Below are 21,646 nucleotides of genomic sequence, written 5' to 3'. Positions count from 1 at the left end.
GGGAGTTTTACTCAAGTCACTAGCTCTGGAGGTTGTCAAAGTCACTCACAGCACCAGAGCTCTTCCTCCCAGCTGTATCTAATGTGCAGGGCTTAATTGCAACTTGAGCCAGGAATGAAGATGACGGCACTAACATGATGGCAGGGGTCAGTTTTGCTCTTTGTGAAATGGGATAATCGTGTATCTCACAGGCATGTTTTAGAACTAAAGTCACTGTTTGCAGTGAGCTCCAAGTATTTTGGAAGACAATACAAAGTCTTAATAATAATTTCTTACAGATCTCTTTCCTAAATACGTTCTATGCTGTCCAAATCCATCAAGTTGAAATGGGACAGAGCTACTAACAGCAACAAAATTAATTTCCAGATAACAAAAGTCCAGTGGCATTTTAAAACTCTTCCTAAGAATTACAGCTTTACCAAAGATGCCAGCGTATAGGTATGCTTTGTGCCCCTCAACGAAGGAAAACGTATTTCAGAGATGGGCTGGAAAGATTTTGTTTGCAGATTGTTGAATGCACAAGTATTTGGTGAGGAAGGTGGCACCAGTGCAGGGTAATATAATACAGCTCCTTTGGGAGCTAGCTGTGAATATCAGAGGAGACACTATCTGGACAAAGGGAAACATGCCATGATCACACTCTGAACTGGCCAGAGTTAGCCTAAACTAAATGTAGAAACAGAATTGCCTGGGCCTGTCAGACACCAAGGTTTCCTTCAGATGCATCCACTTTCTCTACCTGAAGATACTGACTGGTGGAACAGACTTAGGAGCCTTTGCACTTCTGCAAAGGTACAGGGTGTCCTGCAGTTTGGCCAGATCTGTGACACAGCAGCTGTAACCTGGACATTTCACACAGCACAGCACACCTGACGTGCAAAAGGTTTCATCTCCCCAGACTTTGTATGCAGTACAGGTGCCTACTCATGAGCTAGTCCTCCAAGTCCCCCGTTGCAGTCACTGAGAGCAACAGGCACAGCTGACCTACTTTAGACACATTTTAGTATAGAAGGAATTAAACCATACAAAGGGTGTCTAGCTGGCTTCTTCCCATGTGGATGTCTCCACGTTGATGACTCCCAGCCTGCTGTGGTTTGGGCTTCCTACACACGCAGTCCCGCCGCCCAGCTGTGGGGGCTGCTGGCCAGGCTGCCCCCGCACTAGCACAGCCACAGCTGTATTAGCACAGCACTGCACCTGGGACATGGAGGTCCTCTGGGGTTCAGCCTGGGACTGTCTTCATCGCTGACATAGACATGTCAGGTTGGACCTGCTGAATGCTGAAAATTTGGCGTGATTTCTGTGAATGCGAGTCTGGGGATTGAGTGTTTCTGAACATGAAGGCCCTATTGTAGGCAAGAAAGACCAGGAATCTCTTCAGAAAAGAGTCTTACCTACCCTGAAAAGACCAGATAAGTTGGAACAGCATCAAATGTACAGTAGAAGACTGCTTTCTCGACCTCGTTCTTATTTCTAATGTTCTTATTTCTAATAAATAATTACATAAATGAAAGTACTGGGAGATATTCAAGCAGGAAAACATCTTTATTTTTAAGAAGGGCAGTAAGCTATTTATCTCAAGTTGGCCTAAGCAAACAATCTTCAAACAGGCCTCAGAACTGAGGCTGCCAATTCCAAATACTGCTCATAAAAAAAATAAACAAAAGCAAGCATGTTTGCGTTGGGTTTGGAAATGTCCCCAAGGAGCAGAGGGCTGCTGTCTCCATGGCAATGCCATGCACTTCCAGCAGGCTTGTCTCTCTTTTAGACCCACAGATTTTAAAATGGATTGAGGATGTTTATTCATTCACCCCTGTACAGCAAAAGATCAAGAGTTCCAGGGATATAGTATTATCCTGAGTCATAAACTTCTGTTTGGCTAAACTGTTCTTTCCAGAAAAACATTAAACCTTGATGGGAAACCATCAAGAAAGGAAGAATCCATTGCTACACTCACTTTGTCTGATTGTTTTCATCAATGTATTAAAAACTTGGGCTTTATATACTCATGTGTCCTACTTTGACAGGCATCTATGGCTGATATGATGCCTGTTATATCAGGCAGAGGAGCAACATTTTTCTGTTTTCCTTTCCCTGGGATGTGAGGTGAAGCTTGATAATGTTAAAGAAGAATTTGTTTTCTTTTCTTCTTCTTTTCTTTCACTCCATAAAAGACGGTGAGGACTTTTGAGCATCCCACAGTTCTGAAACTGTTGATCAACTGAAGTCAAGTGATAAGTATTATTATGCAAATAATTTACAATATGTATCACAACTCTCCATAGATGTTTCAATTGAAAGATAGCCTATCACACCAGAGTTCACCATTCTCAGACTAAGACTCTCTCACATATATGACTTCTGACAATGTTTTTACCACCTTTATGGAACAGGTCAGATGGCAGAAAAATGGAAACTGAAATGCACAAAAATCTTTTCAAAATGAAACTATATGTCCAATAAACTTGCTACACCACCAAGATAAAGCAGGTGAACAAGTTGTGGTATGTCAGCTCACCCAGAGGTAACTATCTCTGTATGTTCTTGACTGTCAACAGATTTCAGGTAATGAGAATTAATTTCATTCTCTTCCACTGAAGGCTAAAAGAGCATGTTCAGGAACGGTTAGAACTAGGTAGCATGCCATAAATTATGATACAGTCATTTTTCTAGCCTCTTGGCATATGAAGAAGTAATGTGGGGGGGCTGCCAGAAACTAAAATAAATGTGCACTTTTGCCTCTTGGCATCAAAAATCACCCTTTTACACAAAATACAGGTGTTTATGACACAGGATAGAACTTCTTTGTATTTTTGCAGGTAGATTTGGGATATTAGGTTAATCATAAGCCCGTGAGTTTATAGGATTCAACTCTACCAAGGTTACACTCACTTTTACTATCCTGAACAGATGTTTGAAGAGAGAATCTACTGATATCATAATGTCCGATCTTTGCCCTCATGTCTGAACACCCATGCAGCCCACTGAGGATCCTTCTCACACCTGGAAGGAAGCATACCTTTTGACTGTATCTCTAGCAGAAAAGAGCATAATGCTGCTGGCCAGCTACAACGAAGCCTCAGCTGACATTAAACTTAGCAGTGATTTGGCAGCTGATGTGCCATGACTGCTGCTTTGAGTACTGTTATTCAGGTTCATTTCCCCAAGTACACCAGCTGTCTCCTTTTTTACAATGGTCCTGAAGGCAAACACCATCTTTTTCTTCTGGATTTGTTTTGGATCAAATATAAAGAGATTCCTGGCCCAAGATTAGTGGGCATGAGTATAATTAATATAACAGAGGCTGAGATGTTTTCATGTAGACCATTTAACCCTGAATCACACCGCTTCATGTACCCCAGCACTCAAGAGAAAACTGGAAATAACAAGCAGTGGTGTGGATCCAAGGGAACCTTTTATTGTGGAAGCAAGAGACTCTTTGTGCTTTTCTATATTCACAGAAAAGTTACAAGTTCCAGTACTAACTAAAGAAATGTGCCATGTTTTCCTACAATTAGATGACAGAGTCAATGGCTACCTCTGAATTACCAAATAAAGCAGTGTGAGGACCTCCTAGTCAAGTAGAATAACACAGCCCATGTCCACGTGCTGAAGCTCTCTCTCTGCCCAGAAAACAACAGTCCCATACAAACTGCCTTGTGGGAACATGTGCTAACAGATGCCATGCCAGAGCTGTGGCTGGACACCGTCAGGAAAATCACACTCTGTCAAAGAGCAAAACCAAGGCAGAAAATGAACTGTCAGTATGGGTGATCGTAAGTGAGTGCCTAAAATCATGCCTTGCCCTTCTTCGGTTGGCTGATGCAGATGTAACAACAGAGAACACTCTGTGCATGGCACTCTTTGTTTGGGAGAAGCAAGCCAGAAAGGCAGGGTCACAGCAAGCATGCCTACCCCTATGTGGGGGTAGCCTGTGATGCAGCCGTGGCCTCGCACCACTACTGCTAGCTGGCAGCAAGGAGGAATGGGGACCTGTTTCCACCCTCAGTTATACAGGCGCAAATCAGGAGCAGCTGCAACGAAATCAGTCAAACTCCTTGAATATAATATGGGAGTAAACGCATAGCCCGTGTATGTGGATTGTCTTCCATCTTCAGTCCCATCTTGCCCCCCTACCAGCAGAAGGGTCTGAAGAAACAGAATTTGACTACAGGCTCGGCAACGCTTTGAGCACTGCAGCTGATTCTTGTTTTTAAGAAATGTAATAATTAAATCCAGATGCAAGGGGGGAAAATATAACTGTACCATGGGTGTAAAAGATTTTGAAGAACTCAGCAAGACCCACATTAGGTTGGACTTTTCAGTTTCAACTGGAACAAACATTGTCCCTTGGGCAAAAGAAAAAATCTAATAATTGTGAAGGCTTAATTGCTAACGCAGACCTAACATTTTGGCCTGCTAATTGTCTTCACGATTCAGAAACAGACAGTGGACGGAAATGTTCCTCACTCAATTGCCTACATTTTTCAGGGAGGGTATTTCCATTTTGTTCCAGACCTGTTTATGCTTTGTGTGCAATTATTCTGTCCTCCCAGAACATTGGGCCACTTGAATCCTTCAATTAGCTCAACACCCCAACACTTCTTTTTATAAATATGATATTAGCTCACGCCCTGGAACAACTAACCAATCACTCCATTATCACTAGTAGGGCAAGGAGCAACAAAAATATATCAGAACAATTGAGAATGCCTGAGAAAACTTCTGAACCCAAAGGAAACAATCTGGATCACATTTTCCTCTCATTCCCACTTCCCTCATAGCATTGATTGTCAATGCCCCATTTCTGGTTTAAATTGATGTAACCCATGGTTTAAAATACTGTATTAAAATATCGAGCATCAGCACCTTCCAAGTTTTTCTTATTAATTCAATAATGTGGGGAAAAAATGTTGCCAAAAAATATGCAGGTGACTTAGGACCCTGCATCTCAAGTGGGGCTCTGACAGTGAGAATAGCAAAGGCACCCAAAACTGAGGCAGATGTCTTGATGAACTGAGAAGTATGTCTGCTCAGAATAGGGGGTAAACTGGTTCCCAGTGGACTTCAGCAAAGACTGTAGAGCCCCACCCTGGAACCAGCGACATTGCATTGAACTGCACCTAACTTGTTACTGCTGGGTGAGCTGACTAGATGAAAGCTCACTCATGGCTGCAATGCACGCATACTCTAGTCGAAGTATAAAGGAGATTATCTTTACGGCTGCCTAAAGAATTTGCATAGACACCTTTACACACACTCATACGTTTTAATTGACCATAATCACCACCATAAGTAAAAAACTATTCTGCTTAGACCTGCAAAACCAAGAAAACTTTAGGGCTGACACTAATGGACCAGCTAGGACCACCCACCAGTTGAGGGGCATCAGAGAATATAGCATGCCTTAGATCTGTATGGGTGGAGAGAAGTATTGCCAAAACAGACACTGGGATAAAAATCTGTTTTCAATTTAGCAACTAACTGTCTCGCTTCCACAATGTGTGGCGTAATCATTCAGCTGAAATCCTTAGTCTGGTGGGAGGCAGTCCTACATCTCTGTGTTAAGGCTAAGCAACTGAAAGAAACAAGCAGTACAAATAGATAGCATTTCTGATGTCCCAAAGTGGCTGTGGTATGAACACTTTTCCTCCCAGGAGCTATTATCTAAGAAAGTGTTTCCAAAGCAAACCAGATAAAATATTGTGTGTAAGAATGGTAAAGGCAACTGAGTTTTCCATTTATGTTCATCTTAGCTTCTCAGGCCTCTCTGGGATAAGACTGCATTAATGATTCAGTTGTAAACCTCATTTTTAAAGTTTGTTGTTAGTCATCTCCTAAGATACATTATTTTCTAAACAAGCTGCTTATCTGGCTGGCTGGAAGTCTCCACCCACCCTTGAGAATGGAAGCTAACACACAGATGAATCTCAGGATTGCTGGCTCTTGCTACCCAGCGCTCGGCAGCTACATCTACAGCACCATGCAGACGTACAGGTTCAGGTCCCAGAGGCAATACAGCCATAGTACCAGGGTTAATTAGTCACGACCGCCAGCAGGGCTAGTTAGCAATATTACTCACAGGCTAGTTTTTGCAGCTAGTGAATGTATCACTGCATGGTGCTGCATACAATATTGTAGACCTGCTGTTCATGTCATAGCTTACACTGGGCATGAGAAGAAATGGTTAGGCCAGTGTGGGAAAGAAACCATCCTTGATTTCAAGGCAACCCAGGAAAATGAGGAAGAGGGAGATGCAAAGGAAATCTAATGCTAATTAGATCAGTACAATATAATAAGAAGCCTCCTACCTCATACAAATGCAAGCTATGTAAGATCACACCCTTCTGATTTGCTTGAATCTTCCACTTTTCCCACTTTTTACAAGAGTAATGGCCTCAAGAACCACAGAATATACAAAGTGCTGTAGAGGCAGCCACAAAAAAAATATTCCAGGAGAGCCTGGCACATCCCAAGCTCTGACAGCCACCAAAGGGATAGTGTTTGTAAAGCTACAGAAACAGGGTGTGGTAAATAATTTCTGGATATCTAAAGGACATGCTAGGGCCTTCACATCAGCTCTCCAAGAACATTGCAAGAGTTAGGCAAGGGTAAAAGGTTTAGGATCCAAAAATTCATGAGCCTGCATGGATCTAACATAATACATGTGACACAGGGAGTCTGTACAGGGTGAGCAGGTGCTGCCTGAGAAACAGAGGTTGCTCCTGACGTCAACCTGTGCATGTCTCACCAGCTTTGCATAATGGGGTAGAAGTTCCTCAGTGGAGAGCAAGAATTTGCACATAACATATCAAACAAAAGCTATCCTCTTTCATTATCTTTTTATTTTCCAGTCTTAGAGGGGCATCTTAATAGATTTGTTTGTCCTTCTGATTCCTTATATTATTTCTCTAATTAGTATTTAAAAGCAGGTGATTTAGATATTTACAATCTTAGGTTTAATTTTGGTAAGCTTTGGTAAGTTATCAAAGTACTACATTACATACACCAGTCACAGCTACACATTTAAGAAATAACAAGAAAATTTTACCTTTCATGCAATATCCCCCAATTAATTTATTATGTCACGTGAAGAATGATTGAAGAACTGCTGTATTTCCCAGAGACAGATTAATTCCTGGAATGACAACAGGTTATCGCTGGCACAACTCACCAGCCTCACAGACAGAGAGACAGCCCTGCTTTGCCAGCCTCTCAAAGCAGCCAACCAGCTTTCTTTCAGAAAGGCATTGACCTTTGTAGATATGTTTCTGTCTCCTCTAGGCTCTTCATCCAAAGCTCATCAAAGCTTCGACGTAAGTTAACTCTCTAAAGCTTCTCTTTTTTAAGTAAAACTATTTCTTTCCCATAAATACACCTTCTTTGCTGAATAAGGATAATTTCTAGTTAACTCATCCTCAAGTACAAAATCTGCCAACTCCTCACCCACAGGCAGGCACCTACTGCTGGCCAGGGGCAGGCCACAGGCAGGAATGCTGACAGCTTAAATACTGTAAGGCAAAAAAGCAGTCACCAGGGCAGGGAGTAAATGAACAGACTCGAGTTCAGCAGTGTGTGTGTGGTCTGCTATGATGGGGTTGTGCACTGTGCTCTGGGGAGACCTGATGGTTGTAATTCTTGCTTTCCCCTGTCTCTCAGCCAAACCTAACTCTCTGAATATGTATGCAGAGGAAATACTTTATTTTTATTTTTTTCATTGCAGGGGTGCCAAGATGGATTTTACCGTACCAGCTCAGGAAAATGCTCTCCTTGCAACTGTAATGGTAATGCAGACAGATGCCTTGATGGATCTGGAATCTGTGTGGTAAGGAATTCCTGTCTTCTCTGCTGGTCCCTCACTGGATAACAGTATCCTTTTTTTTTTTTTTTAATTATAACATGCACCCTTTCACCTTCTTTCAGTCTTGCATGAGGCTTCACTTGAAAGAAATACTTCCCAGACGAAGCCAAGAAACCATGGGGTCTGGCTCTTCTATTAACACCAATGCTCAATTTCAATACACTGCAAAAGCAGTGTCTGTACCACAGGATCTTTTTGCTGAAGGGCAATCATAAGTAGGGCTAAGATGAATACATTAATAAGATTATCCTGGCCAAATTTTATTCTCACTTACTTAAATTATCTCTGCAGATTCAAAACACATCCTTTGTGCGCTGTTTGTGAGGGTCAGTATGTTGGGGAAAATTTTTAGTCCATCAGAAGTATGGAAAGACTTTTGTATACCCCTAGAGAAAAATGTATACATTCAAACACATTTCATTCTCCCCTTTATGAATACAGTGCTGTATATCATATAAACAATTTACAATGGTGAGTGACCCCTGTGAGTGTATATACATGTGTTATCCATAGTAATTCTGCTGCATGGCAGCCTCCTGCTGTGAAGGAACAACATGAGGAGGTTGAAATAACACACCAAGGGAACAGTGTGTTGAACTCTGAGGTAGTATTACAATTCCCCATACGTTCGGTCTCACTCAGAATCAACTCATACAGAAAGCTGTGAGTTAGTATTAATAGCTGATCACTCGTAGCTCCAGAGCAAAGATCAGTCCAGTAAAACTTACCCAAACTACTCGTGGACAATCAGAGCAGTAATACACTAAAAAAAGGATGGAAGTTAATAGCATAATGTATCTAAACCACATAGCAAGAGCTAGGCACTAGTGTACTCTTTATAGGCTTGTAAAGCAGGAGTAGAGCCCAGAACTCCTTGCTCTGCCATGTGTTACATTTGACAAGTCATAAACCTTTGCCCTCAGTTTGTCTCTTCATAAAATGGCCTGATAATATTCGCATACTTTGCATTGTTGCAGCCTCTATCAACTTTTCAGTTATACAAATACATAGAGCCGTGCTCCATGGCATATTTCCTACCATTTTTATTCCTGTGGGAGGAAGACAGTGCAGCTGACTATTATTATGGCTTGGCCACTGTAGTGTGCTTAGGATTGGCTGATTTCTGCAGAACACTTATTGGCTTAGTGTTTTAATATTAAAGTTTTAAAAGTGCTTTTACTCTGCCAGGCATGCCCAGCTATTCTCTTTCACATGCATATGGCTTTTCCTTATGGGATGATTGTGCCGTTAGTGGCGGGTGACAATGATGACAAGAGGAAACTTCCGATGCAAGACTTGAGAACAAGAGAGAGAGCTTGACAAATGTCTGCTTCTGGTGATTCTGGTGACCAGAGAGTTTCTGGAGTAGAATATATGAGGTTGGGAAGTGATTAGATCCTCAGTTTACAAACACAACAGAAGACTTGTTTCCTATCTGCTACAAAAACAAGGCCAATGTCAAGGGTTGGGGAAAAAACCCAAACAAAAACAAAGTTACTGTATCAGCGGGAAATAATCTGAAAGTATATGTGTATTCCTGACTGGGGTTTCTTTGGGTTACTAAACTCTTGGAACTGATCAGGTAGTACGGAACAAAACTAAGATCTAAACGCCAGCTTACTGCATTGTTGCTGTACGCTTCTACGGGAGAACTTATCTTGGGCCGCATCTCCGGGACACAGGGCTCTACCCACCCTGGGGACAGTGATGCACAGACATCAATATGATGGATACAAAATGTCCGTTTATTTGGCTGCGTCACACGCTTATATAGCTCTTGCGCTTCCTGTTCCTGCCACTCCTATGGGGAGGAGTCTATCTTTCCATCACATCCCATGATCTTCCGGTCGCCGATCCCTGTCTATTCCCCTACACTGCATGAGTTCAAATAAGCCATTTGATAAGCCATTAAGCTTAGGCCACTTACTTCTGAATAAAAAGGAACAGCGAAAAGGCTTAAGTGAAACAAGAGTGAAAGAGAGAGGGAAATAGTGTGGTGCAAGGAAAAAACAGAATGAAAAGGGGTTTTGATGGTATGATAGCATAAAACAGAACCAGAGATGCCCATGGGGACAGCAATAAGAGGACATTCCTGAGGATTTGGACATTTCCAGGGAAGGTCAGAAGACTGATGAAATTGGTAAACTACAAAATGTGACTGAGAAAGCCTGGGAGAAGAAAAGCTTAGAGAAAGAAAGATATAACTTCAATTACAGCAGGAAGAAGCATGTTAGATGAATGAAAGTAATTTGGGAAAATGAGACTTGATGGTTGATAATGTGACTTATATTCAAAACAGTGAACAAAGCAGCCTTCCCTAAGGACCAATCTGGAGAAGCACAGGACTGGATCTGGCCAAAGCCTGCTGGGGGCTGAGGCTGGAGCAGAAACAAGTAGGTGCCTATATGACCAGGAGTTTCTCCTAAGAGACAGGACCACGTGGTATTGAGAGCTCACTATTTTCTCCATCCTCAAATTTTTAGGCAAATTACTCCAATAATTCTTGCAGTGGTAACCACCACACCTGATAGGAAGTCATAAGACTTTCTGCATTTATTTCATTTTTAATAGGCTGTAAAAATATATATCTCTCTCTATTCTGTATTTATCCCATATTATTATAGTTGTCATCCTCCATTTCTATCAGTGTAAACCTGCTGTCTCCCTGCTGCTGAAATGCAGCAGTATTCTGAAATTTTTTCATTTACGGACTCCCCGCTGGCACCACACACTACCCTAACCATGAGTCATGTATATTACAGAATGTCCTTTAGTAGGAGCATCTTTGGATGCAAAGCAGAAGATCTTTGGAAGAACGTATGTTTCACAAAGTTAAAAGTTTCTATGTCTACATGTTTATTCACACAATGGAACGACTTAAAAATGAAAAAAATATATCATTTTTTAAAGTTAACTCTGCTAACAATGATGGAAGACAACATGAAAGCAATAATAACACTGTGTTCCGTTGGTAGATAATTATTTTTTGTAGTTTCAGTAATAACTAAGCCATAAGAACCAAATAAATGAACAAGGCAGTATGAAAATGAAGAAGTACTCTACTTGAAAAGGGAAGAAATATAAGGGTCAGACTCCATGCAGTGCTCTAAGACCATCATATTATGCAAATCCTCTAAATAAATTTGGTGAATGCGGTTCCCACAGCATACAAATTAACGAAATTTTCATTGGCCTCTGCCCTGAATTTAAATCAAATAAAATTAATCCCCTATTAATGATGCCTTAGAGTAAAGTACTCACACCTTTAATTTCTGCTGACATAAGTATCTACCTTAGGGTTCTGTTTAAAAACTTCTCTCAGCTTATTCATAGAGTGTAAATCAAAACCATGAGTCTTTAAAAGCTTATTGGATGACACAATCAATGAATCAACAATCTCATTAGGTAACCAGACAGAAGAAATTATTGCAGACAGAGCCTTTATTACATAGATGTCAACATAAAACTGGGGAAGAAATCAATCGCATTGTCTGTGATTAAAACTGAAGAGCCACTCAGTCCATTTTTTTAGTACAGAAAATCACTCCAGTGTTAGAAGAGCAGCAAGCACAGCTTAGGCTCCATTAATGATATAATACAATACAGATGTCAAATACTGCTTCGTTTCAAAGACATCATCTGGTGACACATATAAGGCTAGTAGAGGAAGAAACACCAATTTTTTGTACTGACTTTGGACTTTTAACATAAGCTTCTCAATCCTAGCTAAGAGAAGAAGAGGAATTCAGTTGTAGGACCCTCTAGCTTTTGATTTTAGAAACATGTATATATGTGTTGTTAACTGGGTGAAACTGTAAAAGCTGGAAGTGGCAGCCTGCAGACAGTGTTGTGCATTTCCCTTGCATAAAGACCAAGCAATCAGGTTTTGCTGCTAATAAGATGTGAAGATATGAAGGGAATGTTTTGCCTCCTTCACTGTCCCCAGACCTTACCCCACCAGCAACCCATAGCTAAGATATTTCTTTAGAATGCCTCCACTGAGGGTTCAACATTTGAAAATTCAGACACAGAAGTGGGCTTTGAATGACTTGAGAGCTGAGCAGAACATCACAGCAGTCAACTCTGAAATGAGTGACATATGGAGGTAAAACAGCTTGTCTAAAGCAATGAGCTGTCATACCATATGCAAATAGGATAATGGGCTTGGCTCTGCCATACTAAAAAACTTGATTGCATACAGTAGGGAAGGAATTTGCTTGAGGTGACTGCAAAGTACTATGGCAATGACTCCAGATGAACACAGTAAAATTGACTGGAAGGTTGAAAGGATTTAAAAATTGCAAAGCTGGATATCCAGACGAAATTTTTGTTGAGTTATCAGTGTCCGTTCTGAGGTTTCTACTATTAATGGAGGTTAGATCTTCATAAATGCATGAAAATGCATAGAGCAGAGGAGCAAGTCTGGGGAGAGCACTATAGCAGAAGGTAAAGGATAAATTTGAAAGTGTCTACCTAAAAAACTCCAAGTGCTGTATATTTGATCAGCATGTATATAAGGCATCCAAAGAGTTCTCAAAAATAAATAAATAAATAAAACGTTTTTGGAACAAGAAAGACCAAAGGATCATAACGGTGGAGATGATAAATTCGCTGGTATACTTTCCAGCCTTTTATGGAATTTTTTACAATAGAGCGTATTGTCGTGTAAGTGATTTGTTTTTAAGTGTTTGGGTTTGCAGCTGAGTGGAAAGGTTGGAACGGATTTGGCGGTTCTGCCCGTAAGGATAATATGTTCCACATGATTGCCAAGGCAGGTCTGGAGAATCGCCAGTGGATCTGCAACCATCCATCAAGCATGAGCAAAAAGCTGCAGGGAGCTAGCAGAACTCTCCAGCTTATAGGTACTTCTGGCTTCATGAAGAGCCTTGCAGTTTACAGTTCACGGTTTCTTTCTATAAAGATTGACTACATCTATCTATAGTGACCTTGTTGATACGTGTTTGGAAAGCCAACCAGAACTACAACAGTCTGGTGCTGAAATGGAGCCCTTCTCTTCTCCAGAGTGTTTTGGTATGCAGTAGTTGTCAAAAGCATTAGTGTTAATAGTCTCAGTGCCTCATACGTAAATATTTCCCTCCTTTTTAGGTATGTTTTAACATAGTAGTTGTTGTCCTAACTGTTCTACTATCGAAAGCTTGCAACAGTGATGCCAACATGCGACCGTTTGATTTCCATTTCCTGTGCAGCCTGTACAAGGGGCACATAGAAAGTCAGGCCAAGGCTGCAAGGAAGGGCTGCCAATGTTCATACACTGCACAGCAATATAAAACACTTGCATCTCTTTACCTATATAATTTATTTATTCTTGTGCAATCTTTCTGCATTAACAATTGTTACAAGGCTATCTCTCAGAAGAACAAGAAATAATGGAAAAAACCAGATCCTTCTATATTGTAACAAAGACTGGTTTCAGCTGAAATTCCTGACCAGGCTCTGAAGACATTTCCAGATATCACAGACAATATTTCAGACCCTAGGATTTTTTGGGGTTTTTTCACTAGAAGCAGGGATGGGTATTAATTTTTTGCCCTGGAGAATCTCCATACCACCCAGCATTAGGTGCCTAGCACAGGCGCTCTGCACCACTCTGTGGCATGTCCTGTCTTTTTCCTTTAACTCCAGAGGGTAGGCAGAAAACCAGTCTGCTATCTTAGTTTCCTAAGGAGGAGGCGCAGCCTGCCTAAATTACACTAAGTGTTAGCCATCCAATGAAATAATCTCCCTAAAATAGCTGCCTAAATGGCACACTTAATGAAGCTGGTGCCTTTGAAGACCGTTAGAAGGACCTCTTCTCTCTTAAGTTCAGGTTCCTAAATTAAGGTGGGGCCAATTCCCACCTCTTAGATTTTCAGTTATATTCATTTTCAGAAAAGGATGTTTGGGTTTTTTTGCTGGGAAACTTGGCCTAGTACCATTACCTGAAGAGAATCAACAAACTTTTCGTATTATTTGTCCACAAGCATATTTACTGAGCAGAACTGCATCCCACCAAGTGCTCTTTGGTCTCAGAGCAGTGGTCCTAAATTTACTTCCCAAGCAGATGAGTGCAGGAGCTCAGTGCTGACAACCATTCCCAGGTATCCCCCCATAGCACCTTACCATGTACTTTTCATGTGTATAAAGTATAGATAGTTACAGTAAGGGCCAGGAAGAAACCCTTACCCTGATTGATGGTACTGAGTGAGAGCAGAGTAGTAGGACCAGCTAAGGCTAACATAGGAAAATGCACTCCAGCCACTCTGTCATCTGACAAGCTGCTGCTGCCGTACCAATGGATGAATGATGATATGCTGTATCCTTGTATAGAAGCTTTTAGAAGCCAGGCTGCTATTACTTTGGATTACCTCCTCTGAAGCTGCCTTGACTCTTGCTTCATAAAAATAAAGGTCATATTAACGTGGGCATATGGAAATCATTTAGCTTAGAATTTTCACTTACTGTAATTTAAAACATAGTTTACCAAAAGTAGAGTACTATAATGCTAGTTGCAATAATTTTAACTGCATACCTGTATCTGATTTTGTGACCTGTACCATGTCTCACTCTATTCTGTAGAAAGACAGACAGCAATTTTCTGCCAGCTTCAGTGTTTGATGTCCTAAGATGCATATCACTGCATATTTTCTAGAGATTTTTACTTCACTCTTCCTTGTTTTTCAAAGGAAAGCAGAACAGAAACTATATACTGAGTTTATTTGAAAAAATAGACACTGATATCAGTAAATATATTTCTATGAATTTCTGAGTACCTTTGAATGAACCACTGAGGCAGGGAAGGCTGTGAGCAATCCTGCACACAGTCGGATTTATACCATCAACCATAAATGATGCCTTTCATTCCAAAGCATGTCTGAATATCAGGACCAGGAGTAGCCCTTGCAACTCCTACAGCAACACACTTCTTCAAAATCCAGTTTCACAAAAATCACCATAAATGGAATTCCCTTTTTACCATCATCATTATTTCTCTGTCAAAAGTGATCTGTTTAGAAGCAAAACACTTTTCTCAAACTAACAAGCCAGTGCCATCCAGCGCTGAGAATCACCCATGAGCTGCAGGGAGGGTGTCCCCCCTGCCTTCAGAGATGTCTCACAGGCTTCTTGCAGTTATCAGTTTTGTTGGAGTTGCAAGCTAATGGAACATAAAATATTAGGACACTTTTTTATCACTGTAAAAATATGATTCTAAATACCCACAGGAGTTCTGACTTGTTAAATAAGATAAAGCCACTTTTACATAATCGCTAACCAGAGAAAAACTACAAAAGTGCCTCAAGCACTCAGCTAACAGGGTCTTTGGGGTAAAAGGGCCTTTTAGCACTTCGCTTTAGAAGATGAAAAACACTGAAGATTTAAGGAGCAACATCAGCTCCCCTGCTGCTCTGCTCTGCTCTGTTCACAATAGTACCTGAGCTTTGGAAACCAATAATGGATTTATTCTGATAATACCTATGTGTTGTTTGGAGAGCTGAGGACAAGAGAGGTGAAGTGAATTGCTCAGAGTGAAAAGAAAGAGCATGATGAAGGCTACAACTCAATGCAGCCCACCTGAGGCCTCCACCAGTGCTTCAGATACAGGATTGCTCTTTCTCTTCAAGCACTCAGTGCCCATGCTCTCATCTCTCTCTTGCGGTACATTAAAATCACCTTTTCATTGAGTGATGACAAACGCAAACTATTTTTAAAACAGTATTAGCCTTCCACTTCCTTCTGGCTCACATGGTATGCCTTGTGGTTAGTGCACTCACAAGAGAGGGGTGCGAGATCTGGACATCTCTCCCCAGTGGCTGCCTGCCACTCTGCCCTCATTTGCTCTCAGCTTCTTTGCTTTCACCAAGTTTCTTTCCTCCTCCTCTTCCTTCTAGATAAGCTTTCTGTATTTTAGAGCATTTTCGTTAAAATAAACTTCTGGTTTTCTGTATACTAAATACTCTCTACTTTACAGAAATATTACTGTGAAAAACCACCTTTAGCTCTACAACTGTTGGTGTTTAATCTATTTAAAGATCCATGGAAAAATAAATTTACTTTTTTCCTTTGCTTATTATAGTCTACCTGCTGTAGAGCTCTTTGGCCAAATCACAGCTTTGTAGAAATAAATAATTGCTGTGCAATAGGTCCTGTACGACTACAAAAAATGCAGCAACATAAGCAAAGTCTTCTAGAACCACAAAGGATCTGAACTAAATTAATCAGTCCCAACTGGGGGCTTTAATGGGATACAAATTAGGAATATTGGCTAGAAAAAATCAGATGTGTTTTCACAAGGCTGAGTGTCTTTTACTGGAATTACACTTTTCAATGCAGATTGATGTCATCTGCACACAGACTTAGGGAGAAAAAAAAAAAAGTAAAAAAAAAAAAAATCAGCTTTGCCAGGACAAAATTCTGCCACTAAATCAAAGTTACAATACTTGGATACAAAACTCATTTAGCAATGCCTGTGCAAGGGAAACTTTGTTTTCATTAAACACCTTCCCTAATCACATTCCTCTCTTCTCATACACTTTTCTTCAAAGAACACACCATGGTTGGAGTAGAAAGTTAATTTCAAATCTGTAGGGTCTTGCCCAGATGAAAAGTCAGTAAGGTAAGCTCACCCACCCCCAAGCTGGCGCTGCTGAAGCAGCTCCTACCAGAGAGGCCAAGGTGGCCCTTGCCCCGTGCTGGGGAGGTCCCTTCCGCTGCAGGTGCTCCTGAAATCCCACACCCAGCTTCCCTGTTTTTGTAGCGACTGCCAGCTGCTGACAGCACAGTGACTTCTGTGATGGGATTATATGACTACTGGAGAATAAACTGGAGCACCACGGTCATTTCCTAGCACCTGCACCGACTCTGAACACAGCACAAGAGGTCCCCTGCAGGGCCCAACCAAAGGTCTCTGCAGCCTGTACTGGGTCTGCAGCAGTGTTGATAGGTGATGTTTGGGGAGGCACCTAGCCCGGCCTCCTTCTGAAGTCTCTGCTTTGTACTCCACCAGCATCCGTCTCCTGAATTCTTTTCAAATCCAGTTATGAATCTGTGGCCCACTAATTCCTCTAGGAAACCCCTTTTTGCCCCTGCAAATACTGTTACCTCCTGGCAGCGGGTTACAGAAGTTTCTTACCTTCTGTGTAGAGAAGTACCTTTTCAAGTCAGTGCCCCTCAGCTCTTGTATTGCAGGATTCAGGTGAACTATTGTCCTGCATTCAGCTTATTTTCCAAAAACACCTTCCTGACATTTTCTCTCTCAGCCTCCCTCTCTCAGCTGAGCAGCCCTAGCATTTTTGGTTTCTCTGTTTGCAAGACATGGGTGAATACTGAACAAAACTGGTCTTAGCACCAAGGCCTAGGTGATCTGAATAGTGACTCTTCCCTACCCTGAAAATTGTCCGTTACATCCTACCCAGTGCTTCCTAGCCTTTATCAGCTTTCAGTTTGTAAAAGAAACCTTCTTCAAGTCCCCTAACAACTTAGTTGGCTTTTTTTAAAGTCCAGATATGTTATGTCCTCTGGTTACCCTTCATACATACACACAGCAGGTTAGTGAAGCAGGAGTTCCTGACTCCGATGATAGTCATGTACTCAGTCATCTTCTTTATTATAGACACTTCTTTTTTACTATAGACATCTTACCAGTGATGAAAATCATATCCATCAGTCTGCAGTTTCCATGACGTTGTGGTTTAACCCCAGTCAGCAACGAAGCCCCTCACAGCTGCTCTCTCACTTACCGCCCCGGAAGAGTAAAAGTGAGAAAACCTGTGGGTTGAGATAAAGACAGTTTAATAGGTAAAGCAAAAGCCATGCACGCAAGCAAAGCAAAGCAAGGAATTCATTCACTCCTTCCCATGGGCAGGCAGGTGTTCAGCCATCTCCAGGAAAGCTGGGCTCCATCTCCCATAACAATTATTTGGGAAGACAAACGCCATCACTCTGAAAGTCAGCTCTTTCCTCCTTCTTCCCCCAGCCCCATATGCTGAGCATGACATCACATGGTGAGGGATATCCCTCTGGTCAGTTGGGGTCAGCTGTCCTGGCTGTGTCCTCTCCCAGCTCCTTGTGCACCCCCAGCCTGCTCGCTGGTGGGGTGAGAAGCAGAAAAGGCTGTGTAAGCACTGCTCAGCTGTAACTAAAACATCCCTGTATTATCAACACTGTTTTTAGCACAAATCCAAAACAGCCCCATACTAGCTACTGCGAAGAAGATTAACTCTAACCCAGCCAAAACCGGCACACATGATCCACTGTTTGTAGGTCAGAAGAGGATAGAATCAAGCATGCTAACCTAAAACCACAGCAAATATGCACTGACAGAGCAGTTCTCCACATATTTCTGCCATGGAGCTGACTCCTTGCTGCCTCAAACCTTGCATAGCTGTTTGCATCTGTACTGTATCAGTACGAAGTAGTGTAATTAGAGAGTTCTGATTCAGGGACATTGCAAAATTCATTGCACAGTTGCAAGAAAAGCACTTCTGCACCCTTCCTACTCTTTTAAAGTAATTCAGCGAGACAGCTAGAATTTGGAGGGTTCTGGGGTTTGGATGGCAACTTCTGGGTATTTTGCTGAAGCAGAAAGGGGGACAGGAGCCTGCAGGAGTCCTGCAGCATGCAGAAGCACTGTTCACACACTCTGCACTACTCACCCACCACCTTGCCATGTGCCTAGGGGAAAGCCCTCATAACCTATGGCATTTAAGTGCATCCATTTCTAAACCAAAAGATATAAAAATGCTTACTTAAGATTGCAGGACTTAGAAATTCTATTTAGAATTATTTACACCAAACCATGACAATTTTTTGTGATTGAAAATATTATCTGAGAGGCATAATTTTGTACCTAGCATCACAAAATATTTTGGAACAAATATTCTGTATGAATTACGACAGATTGATTTACTTCTATGGAGCCTCAAAAATATCAGCTGGTGGCCAATTTGCCTCTGCACAATGAAGCATATTTCCTCACAAGCATTAAACTGTGGAGATGAAACTTGCTTATAAAGTGAGTGACATTTTACACAGTTGCTCTGTATTTTATATAAAGGCCACTTATAGAAGACTCCTGCTTCTTCCCTCCATTAAGCGGACCTCCTTTAAGGCTGAGAACAAGGTGTAGTAATAACACATCCCTTCATGCTGTAACACTTTTCATCTCAGGAGAAAAACATCAGAGCCACCGGCGTATTAGCCACCACTTGCAGGCAGATTCCCCTGATGCTCTTTTCCAGCCATTGAGTCCAAGAAGCAGCCTCACTGAAACCTTTCTCTAGACTGAAATCTGTTGATAGTATTTACCAGCAGATACTTTTCATTCTGTTTTGGTGTCAGTAAAGGGGATTTTTTTGGTACTGGCACGTGCAACATAAAACAGTGCTGCCAGCTACACCTGAGTACCCCCGACATCTCTGATGACAGGCAGTGCTGCTTCTGCTCCAGCACCTGGCAGGTACATATGTCTGTTTTGTCCTTGCCAACACTTGCTGGCTGGCCAGTATAATAATTTATAGCATTTTTATTTGTAATGGTGTTAGCTGGTTTGGCTTCATCTGTCAGTGCCTTGAAGGGTCGGGTTCTGGCATCAGCCCCTATTCAGCTTGGCTGGGTCTTCAGCTAAATGATCTCTTTCTGAATTAGGCAGCACCTCTGTTTAACATTCAATACTCTCTCTCTTTCCACTGAAGGACTGCCAAAGAAACACAACAGGACAACACTGCGAGAAATGTCCGGACGGCTTCATTGGTGACGTTGTCAGAGGAGTGCCCACGTTCTGCCAGCCCTGCCCCTGCCCCCTGCCAGCACTTGCCAAGTACGTAAAGAGTTTCTGCTTCTCTTTGATTTGGGTTGGCTTTGGCCTTTTCCAAGGTGGGGTCAGCATCCCTTCCTGGATGCAGGAGACAAAGGCTGCTGCCCTTGCCAACTGGGGGAAAATAAGAGGACTTCCAGTTGCCCACATCTATAACCACAGGAAACAGCATTTCATTTAGAAGGTGCTTGTAACAATTCTTATCAAGAGGGAGGAGAAAATATTTGAGCAAATTCAAGTTCTCCCTCTTATGTAGGGGAGATTATTCAGCTGTCTGGTTAGCTCTGAAGTTAAGAACTTAATTCTGTTGGTTAAGAATCCCTCAAAGACAAATTCTGTGGGAAGGTGGCTTCAGGGATGTATGTGGCTGAGACAGACAGACACACAGAAAGATCAGTCCATGACCTCTGGATGGTAAAACCAACCATGAAAAAGCATACTCAGGCAGACTCTTGAGCAAGCAATGGCTGGATCTGGTTAATACAGGACAGTTAAAAGGAAGGGGCTGGACAGCCCTGTGACAAGTACAGTGCCCTTCAGCTACCTTTGGATAAGAAATTTGGAAGCCTGACAGAAAACCAAGACCAAGCCAAAGAGCTCCAGCTGTTAGCCACTTTGTGCCTTCAGAAGAAACAAATAAGTACAAAGCATGACCAGCTATTAGAAACTGTTAGTGATACATCAGTAATGCAGGTGAAAGTAATTACCAGCTTCCTCCTGCCTGAGGTCCGTGCTCTGAGAGAGAGGCATCTATGCAAATATCACTACAGTGCACAGAGGACATGCTAGTAAATACTTGGCATGGGTTAAAGCTATTGTTTAGTGAGATACCTACTCCTCTTGTGTTGTTTCCTATTTTGCTTTCAGCAGGGCTGCTCAGCAAAGGGGAATTTCCTCACTGTATTTGTTTGCGGTTGCTATAGGATTACTCATACAGCCTCAAGGTGGGACGAGCTGCATTTTACTCAGCTGCTCAGTGGCACAGGCTCAAAATGGCAATGGAGCAAAATCCCTCAGTCAAACTCCCACAGATCATCTCTTGGCTTTTGCAGCGAGCTGCAGACTTGTGTGGAGGGCTGTGGGGTGGAGAACAGCTATTGCTGAAAAACTGCAGCTTTGCCTGTACTAGAGAGAAAATCCTCCAGAGACGGGAAGAACCTGGCTTTGCTCACATTTGAAAGGACTTAGGAGTGAGTGAGCTCACAGACAAAGCAGACCACTTCCTCAGTTTCAGGAATGGCTGTAATGCCAGAAACAGTAGAATTACAACAGTCGGAAGCAGTGTTTTTTCCTTAGCAAAGGAAAGTGATTTTTTTTTAACCTGTTGGGCACAGAGCAGCCACTTTGGTGTAAGGAGGAGCTCTCTCAACCACAACGTGGGCCGCACGTGCCTGAGGTACTACCGCATGATGAGACCCAGTCTCTACCGAGCACTGCTAGTCAAGCAAACATCTAGGCTGTCCTCCCTACGGCAAAATTCGACAGAGCATGGCCGGGCCTGCATTCACCGAGTCCTACAGCACACTGAGCTCCGCAGCAGTGCCCCCCAACCGCAGAGCGCCAGCCAGCCTCCCAGCCCAGCAGGGCTTGGTGCAGTGGGACCAGCAGGGACCTGAGCTGCAGGCTGTCTCTGTCAGTGCTACAGGACATGGGCACAGCGCCCAAGGAGCATTCCCTGCTTCAACACACTCCTCAGCCCTTCTGCTAGGGACATAGCCTCTCCCATGCCAGACCACTAGAGATAAAGAAGCCCTGAATTAAAAAGGACAGCAGCGTGGGATTGAGAAGGGAGAACAAAAGTTGCAAGGAGCCTGAATGCAGATGCTTCAGCATTAGCAGCAATATAGGAGTTAGACTTGATGATCCTTATGGGTCCCTTCCATCTCAGGATATTCCACCTTCTGTGATATGTTACCCCTTTAAAACTACCTCAGTAAAAATCCACTTCAGTTTTTCAGGGTTTTCCCTCAGAAAAG

General features: G+C 42.3%; 1 protein-coding gene across 1 annotated transcript in view; it reads left to right on the top strand.

Moving 5' to 3' along the window:
- Positions 1–21,646, top strand: part of LAMA4 (laminin subunit alpha 4) — a 102,917-nt gene that overhangs the window by 15,659 nt on the left and 65,612 nt on the right. The window contains exons 2-3 of the mRNA XM_075087462.1: positions 7,724–7,825; positions 19,549–19,673. Of these exons, the coding sequence (XP_074943563.1) occupies positions 7,724–7,825; positions 19,549–19,673 (227 nt within the window). The remainder of the gene's footprint in view (positions 1–7,723; positions 7,826–19,548; positions 19,674–21,646) is intronic.

Source organism: Phalacrocorax aristotelis, chromosome 3 (genome assembly GCF_949628215.1).
Source record: "Phalacrocorax aristotelis chromosome 3, bGulAri2.1, whole genome shotgun sequence".
NCBI classification, from domain to species: domain Eukaryota; kingdom Metazoa; phylum Chordata; class Aves; order Suliformes; family Phalacrocoracidae; genus Phalacrocorax; species Phalacrocorax aristotelis.
This window is presented reverse-complemented; position numbering and strand designations above follow the sequence as displayed.